The following is an 8153-nucleotide window of genomic DNA, read 5'->3' as shown; positions in this document are numbered from 1 at the left end:
TCTGTGTGTTCTATCACTGGGACAGCTGCATCTACTGTAGACACAACTCTGTGTGTTCTATCACTGGGACAGCTTCATCTACTGTAGACACAACTCGGTGTGTTATATCACTGGGACTGCTGCATCTGCTGTAGACACAACTCTGTGTTCTATCACTGGGACAGCTGCATCTACTGTAGACACAACTTTGTGTGTTCTATCACTGGGACTGCTGCATCTACTGTAGACACAACTGTGTGTGTTCTATCACTGGGACTGCTGCATCTACTGTAGACACAACTCTGTGTGTTCTATCACTGGGACTGCTGCATCTACTGTAGATACAACTCTGTGTGTTCTATCAATGGGACTGCTGCATCTACTGTAGATACAACTCTGTGTGTTCTATCAATGGGACTGCTGCATCTACTGTAGATACAACTCTGTGTGTTCTATCAATGGGACTGCTGCATCTACTGTAGACACAACTCTGTGTGTTATATCACTGGGACTGTATCTGTACTAGTTATACCCTTAACTCATCATTTCTTAAATATAGTTGGTGCACATCGAAACATTTCATAGTCCAAAGTCAATACATTGTCAATTCATAGTTGTGTTGATTTACATTAAAGCACCCAGTTTTGTAACAATCAACTTGTAATTTATAAGTTGTTACACATCCTCTCTGGCAAACAAGTAACACTCACTGTTTCTACATTGTACAATTTAACAATAAATGATAAAAACTAGCCCTACCCTTAAAATTAAAAAAAAAAAAAAGTGGCAGTAGGGTAATTAGCATCTTTTCAGTAATCAAACATCAGTACATTGAGACAACAGATCCTATGAAATCTGTTCTTCAATCTTTGCTGCAATTTAACACCAATCCTTGGATGACTACATCAATGTCCTGTGTCATTTTATTTATGATGTAGACAAGACTTGAAGCTCTCACAAAACACTCCTACAGTCTAGTGGAAGAGAGTGGCTTTGTGGATAAAGATAATTCCTCCATACTAACTCAGCTGTGATATCCACAGTGCACTGACTACCTGAATGGACATCCATTTGCCCAATGGCCTCTCCTGCCTAGAAATGGAAAATATAAATGACAGTATTTATATTGATACTGAAGTCTGTCCAGTATTTTATAATATAGAGAATGTATGGTCCACAAATCATGGTAAAGTTAAAACTGCTGATATTTGATATGTTAGATATTTGACCTTGAAGTTCAAGGTCAAGTCTATTGATACCAGTGGATAGATCATATTTGATAACATGTGCTTGATGACACTTGCAACAAGACTCTACAATGTATGTATTATAGTTCCTTAGTTTTTGTGCAAGTTGACTTTTAACAACAAATAATAGTCTATATTCAACATTTTATTACTTACCACAGTTAAAACACCTTCCATGTCCGCCATAGTATGGTTCATCTTCCATCTCATCAGAGTCATCTTCCATCTCATCAGAGTCGTCACTATTTTCATCATCTACACTATCATCAGACTCCAAATCACTGGAGAGCTCAATGGGAATACCAAGATCATCATCTGAAACACTGTCATCAATAACAACTATGTGTGATCGTGTACGTGTTGCGGGACCTGTGATGTCATCAGCAGCATTAGATGTCCCTGCTCCTCCATCACCACCATCCTGTCTCCCTGTTCCTCTTCCTTGTTTCCTTGGAGATGTTCTCTTTCCTCCATTCCTTTCTGTGAGTTGCTCTGAATAACAAAAGAGACTTATCACCCACTAACCATAGTGAAAACACTAATCTTGTGAGGATACAACCCCATCCATGATGATGTGCCACATCCATTATTTGGAGACAAAGGGTACATTACTTTTAGCAAAATTGCAGTGTTAGCATCAGTGAAAGGAAAGTTAAAATTCCAGTGTTAACATCAGTGAAAGGAAGGTTAAAATTGCAGTGTTTTTATCACAATAATACTGAAAATCTTTCTTTCCTAGTTTTATCATTATGATTCCTTGTTATTGTTTTCTCTTTATGTATCTTTCATTCATGACGATATACATGTATCTTATAGTTACATGTATTCACCAACACTTGATGACTCACAATCACTCTATAGATATCACAATAAATACACAAGCAATACTAACAAACAATGAAACATAAATTCTAATATTGAAAAAATAAATAAATAAATAAATAAATAAATAAATAAATAAATAAAAGACAAACTTACTTTTCCGTTCTTCCACCAGTTCAACTCTCCTCTGTTTGAGTTCATCATTAAGATTCTCTACCATTTTGTCGATGTAACTATCAAGAACTATAGATTTATTTTTACTGGTAATTTGGGCTCTGCACACGGGACAATCTTTATGCTTTTTTCGCTCTGTCCATTCAGTGATGCACCAATAACAGAATGAGTGAGAGCAATTCAGTGTTGTAGCCTGAAAATAGGATAAATGTTGATAAGAACAGCCCATATGTACTTTTTGATGTCCATGTTGATGACAGAGTGAGAATCAACAACACTTTGATACATGTCCATGATTTGATTTTCTCTGACAAATGGTGCCAAATTTATGGAAAGAAGTGTGGAATAGGCAGACCACAACTAAGCTGTAAGTCAGGGGGTTCAACACAAAATAGAATCATCTTCATGAGTGAGAAACAGCTGATACTTTCAATAACCAGAAATGCACAATGATAACAACATTTGTACAGAAAACTTGTCCATGTAATTAATGTTTACATGTTACATGTAGGACATTGTACTGTCAATATACTCACTTCCATAATTCATCAACTTTACCTGTACAAAAAACTCATAATAAGTCATTGAGAATGACATAGTTCCCGCTATGATTGGGTTTTAAGAAACTGGCAGTTTATGTTGTCATTTTCTTGATACCACTACTCTGATCACGCAACAACACTTGTGAACCTAAATCAAACAGACTTAGATATGTTGTGTCTGCTCGTTGGACATGGAGTATGCCTACTCATGTTGTATCTCCTCGTTGGACATGGGACATCCCTACTCTTCAAGATGACGTGATGGAATAATACAATAAAGGATGGGTCGGGTATGGGGGGACCTGTTCAAGCATGTCTGAGTTATGGCGTTGGACATGGAAAATTCGCAAACAAAATGGCTGCCAGGCAGCCATATTGGATCGTATCACAACAAAAATGGATATGCACATGTATGTCATAGAACACTGTCCTAATGCCAGGCATCTCCAAGAAACAGCTCTGGACGGACACACAGACGCACGGACAGATGGAACCCAATCCATAAGTCCCCGTTCCGGATTTCGTCCGGCGGGGACTAACAAAGACTACATTATAATTCATCAACTTTACCTGTACAAATAACTCATAACAAAGACTACACTGTAATTCATCAACTTTACCTGTACAAATAACTCATAACAAAGACTACACTGTAATTCATCAACTTTACCTGTACAAATAACTTATAACAAAGATTACACTGTAATTCATCAACTTTACCTGTACAAATAACTCATAACAAAGACTACACTGTAATTCATCAACTTTACCTGTACAAATAACTCATAACAAAGACTACACTGTAATTCATCAACTTTACCTGTACAAATAACTCATAACAAAGACTACACTGTAATTCATCAACTTTACCTGTACAAATAACTCATAACAAAGACTACACTGTAATTCATCAACGTTACCTGTACAAATAACTCATAACAAAGACAACACTGTAATTCATCTTCCATGACCTCAGCTACATTCTGTATGGCTTCCTCTTTAGCTTTCTGTATGAAAATCTCTTGTTGTTCCCTTTCAATGTTACTTTCTTTTAACTGAAATGAACAATCAAGTTGACAGAAAAACATGATGTTACTTCTGAGTTTCTTTGTATGCAAAAGAATGAAAACAAAGCAACTGTGATATCTTGTATGATGATCAGATTTATCTTATAAGGCACAAAAGTGTTCAATATTTGCAAATGTACATGTAAATTATGGAAAGAAAGGGTGACTACTTTCAAGTACACGGCACAAAATACGAAAATGTCATTGCACCACAAAACATGAACTAATGTGATAGATCCTTCTCATCTGATACACATCATGTAAATAGTTTTATATATGGACACATGTCAAAATGCAACATGTATATTTTATTATACTTACCTCATTTTCTAGAGCACAGAACTCCAATTCTTTCTTACTAATTATGTCTTCCAACTTTTCCTTCTCTCTTTCCAACTCTGCCTGTAAGTTCTTGTCCTTCTCTTGTAGTTTAGTTTGTAATTCTTTCTGTAAACTTTCTTCAACTTTCTTTTTCTCACTTATGAGCGCTTCCTTTTGTTGTTTGAGTTCTGTTAACATTTTTTCTTCCTTCTCTCTCAATTGTTTCTCCATGAATTCTCTCATCTGTATTTGTAGAAGTTGCTTTTCGGCTTGCAATCTTTCCTGCTGCTTTTCCATTTCTTTCAACATTTGTTTTTCTTTCTGTTTTAACTGTTCTTCTAGGTGTTCCTTGACACACTCATTAGCAGCAAGTACTGTCTGCATGTCATCAAGTTGCTGCTGTGCTTCCTGGACTCTTATCTCTGCTAACTTTTCTTGTTCCTTTAACTTTTCTTTCAATTCATTCACTTGTTTGGCAGACAAATCTGGTTTTGGCAATACTGGTTTTTGAGGACTCCTTGAAATGCTACAAGTACTTTTTGTATCTGTTTCTCCTTCTGAAGGTCCAGCTTCTTGACTGTCATGAACCTTACATTTCTTAGTCTTTGGCTCGACTTTGATAGTGACTTTGCTTTTCTCACCTTCCTTATTTGAAATTCCTTCCTCTTTCACATATGGACTGTTTGTTTCACTGTGTTTCCTTTTCACTCCATTTTTCTGATTAGCAGGCCGTGTCCTTTTCTTTTTAGCAAATACTGCCTGGACCTCTTTCTCTGTGTGTTCTTCTTTTATCAATTTGAAAACAAATTCTGCAGGTGTGTTTTCATTGGGAGATATGCCAAGTTGAATGACATCACCTTCTTTCAGTTCATGCTGTCTGTTTGCTCTGATTTTCTTTGAATTCACATAGATTCCATTTGTACTCTGTCAAGACAAAGAAACTGGTTATGTGTTTGTATTGTATTTACTGTCAAAATCTACTATTGCAGAATGTGCTGCATACAAAATTGTATTTTGATATCCTATAAAAGAAGTTCTTAGTCTCTGGTACAGGTAAAACAAACATGCACACACACACACACACGCACACACACACACACATACATACATTTACATATGCATGCATGCATGTGCACACACACACACACACATGCATGCATACATACATACATACATACATACATGCATATATACATACATGATGCGTGCATGCAAGCATGCACGCATGTACACACACATACATACACAAATACATACATACATACATACATACATACATACATACATACATACATACATACATACATACATACATATGTATGTATGTATATGCGTACATACATACCTTGTGATCTTTCACTGTCCATGTATTCTCACTTGTTTCTTGGAAAGTTGCATGGGTCCTAGAAATCATTAATGGGTTACTTTCTGACAGTAGTTGGATATTTACATCTAAACCTCTACCCAAGGTTACCTAAAAGTGCAGAGAGGATAGAAATTGTACACTTACTACATTTGTAGTTTGGTATATGTCCAAAGTTTAAATTGTTCACTCTAATCTTATTACAAAGAAAACCCTTTGCACAATAATTTGAAACTGCAAACTTTAACAAGTTCAGCTATAAATCATAATGCATTACAGATTACACAGTAAATATTCACATGAACTGAAATACATTGTACAAATTGTAAGCTAACAAAATATATCATTCATACATGCAGCAAGGCTCGAGATTACATTACTAGAGAATACAACAAATAGAGAGAATTAAAAACCAGATATTTCTAGACTCTTATGAACACCTGGATCATAAACTCTTGAGTTCACTATGGGATCTATGTTTGGATTAAATATTGTTTTATTACCCACTAAGTATAGGAGTTGGATTAAATGAAAAGTGCTCAGCCTCTTTTTGACTTAGTATGTTGCTTACTTACATGCATCAGCCCACACAAACTTTTTTTTCTATTATTTCACAGGTTCACATTTCCAAACAAAATTTCCCAAATTTTGCTTTCACAGAATTAATAACAGATACCACAATTTATACCATGGACAAGCCAAGTTGAACAAAAAGTATGGAATTTATACCATGGGCGTTCTACAGCATGACAACGCTTATCTATGTCACTGGACTGGTTCTGCTATGTTTGGATTATGAGTCAAAACCTTCAGAATTGTCATTATTTTCCATGATTTTTCATTGATATCACTGGCGCTGGTATAATTATGTTATTCTCCAATATTTTTCTTCATTCTGCTGGAAAATACTTGTGACCTAAGGGTTGACACTTCTTGTGTAGCGACTCGTAGTGTCAAAGGCCCCTTAGGTCACTCATATTTTCCTAGGCTGAATGAAGATAAACATTGAGGAATAACATCTAATTATTTATCAAACCTACACTTTAAAATTCACTAGAACTTGTCTCCATATCAGTATATGGCCTATCGTCCTCCAAATAAAATAGTAAAACCATCAATTGTGATGTATGGATATTGGCACATAATGTGCCATTAGACATAGATCTGCTTGCAGCTGGAGTATTGTCCCTCTACCCTCTCCTTTGTGTGAGGGGCACTGTAGTGACACCCCTACCTACCCCACCTACTCTAAAATTGAACGTAATCAGAACCATACACTCTCCCCTAATACATCCATGGCCTAACTAAGGCAAGGAATGTCATTTTTATGATCTACTGTATATAACCTCTCATACTTGCTGAGAGCATAGAGTCACAGACTGCACTGCCCCCAGATGCAGATTGTAAAGTGAAAGTTAGTGTTGATTTTGAGTTTTTTCTCTTTTTTGAGCTGTTTTTTCGTACATTAGTTTTGCATTTAAAGCCCAGAACGGAAAAAAATAAGAAAATCAAAATCAAAACAAATGCTACAATTATTCAGCTACGTAGGGACACTTTCTTATACTATTACTAACTCAGATCAGAAAGTTAGCCTCCCTGTAGTAGTAGACTTGAGAACCTGTGCTACACTATCATGACTATTCCGCTAGCCTGACATTTTTGAATTTCCGCTACGTTCGAGGGAAATGTAGCTGAAATTAAAAAATTCAAAATACAATAGGATAGCGGAATAGTGTTACTGTGTGGCAATAGCCGTTCTCAAGTCTACATGTAGGCTCTCAGAAAGTTTGACTCTGAGGACCTTTCTAAAACCGTGAAACTTCTATAGTTCTAGCACAGTAAGGTCTTTACTGCAATGATCAGTCACAACACATATCTCGAAGAAATCTATGCCAAAAATAAAACATTTTCGAACTGTTCGATTATCAAGAAAATGGTACATGGTGTCATATCACAGACAACTCAGTTCTACAAGACTGTATATTGTATCTCACTGATCTGAGACTCTAGTCTAGTTCTCAGTGACCTGGGATTGAACTGAGGCGCCCATGCCACCAGCCACTGCTCCCTTTCATGCGCATAATACAATTCATTACAGTTTTAGAACGACATGTACAATTTAGTTCGAGGACTTACCTCTCGCCCTGTTGACAACGGTATGTGTTGCAGAGCGCAAACTTTGTCATCGGAACGTTTCAAACACCAAAAACTGGCCGCCATTTTGGCGAACATACATTTGTTATGACGTCACTATTCTATGTGTATACACACATGTGTAACAGTTGTCATCGTTTTCGGCTGGTTTTCGACACTGCGGACATATGTGGAGAGGCTACTAAAACATAACATATTTACAAAAGTTCTAAGTTGGAGAAGCTTACAAACAATAAGACAACAATAGATATGCAAACGAAATTCTGTGGAAGCATGCAGAGCATGCTCTGGAAGCATGGATCTATTAGGGGAGAACCATTTGATTTCTGGGGGGGGGGGTATGGAGGAAGTAGGTATGGGAGCAATTTTTTTTCCAGTCAGAATGACAGCAATTTTTTTTTCTACTGTCAGTCCTGCATCAATTTTTTTTTACAAATGGAGTAGTAGTGCAAATTTTTTTTTAAATTAGTCATTAAGTTTGTAA

The 8153-nt window shown here is 36.4% G+C and overlaps 1 protein-coding gene across 1 annotated transcript; it reads right to left on the bottom strand.

Annotated features, from left to right (window-relative positions):
- Window positions 1-759: 759 nt before the first annotated feature.
- On the bottom strand, window positions 760-7735 carry LOC144453592 (E3 ubiquitin-protein ligase RNF8-like). Its single transcript, XM_078144916.1, has 7 exons — window positions 7652-7735; window positions 5498-5626; window positions 4153-5076; window positions 3685-3819; window positions 2205-2415; window positions 1379-1718; window positions 760-1067 (listed from the first exon to the last, which is right to left on the bottom strand). Exons 1-7 carry the CDS (start codon window positions 7733-7735, stop codon window positions 1031-1033), a joined length of 1860 nt encoding a protein of 619 aa, XP_078001042.1. The 3' UTR covers window positions 760-1030.
- Between the last annotated feature and the right edge of the window lie 418 nt (window positions 7736-8153).

The sequence above is a fragment of the Glandiceps talaboti genome, chromosome 2, assembly GCF_964340395.1.
Source record: "Glandiceps talaboti chromosome 2, keGlaTala1.1, whole genome shotgun sequence".
Classification (NCBI taxonomy): Eukaryota; Metazoa; Hemichordata; class Enteropneusta; family Spengelidae; genus Glandiceps; species Glandiceps talaboti.
This window is presented reverse-complemented; position numbering and strand designations above follow the sequence as displayed.

Bases quoted from the DNA above. Each gene is read 5' to 3' on its own strand.
- LOC144453592 (XM_078144916.1), bottom strand. From the start codon at position 7,735: ATGGCGGCCAGTTTTTGGTGTTTGAAACGTTCCGATGACAAAGTTTGC. The intron at 5,627-7,651 runs GTAAGTCCTCGA...CTGCACTTTTAG, and splicing joins CGTTGTCAACAGGGCGAGAG to GTAACCTTGGGTAGAGGTTT. The intron at 5,077-5,497 runs GTATGTATGTAC...TTGTCTTGACAG, and splicing joins GGACAGTGAAAGATCACAAG to AGTACAAATGGAATCTATGT.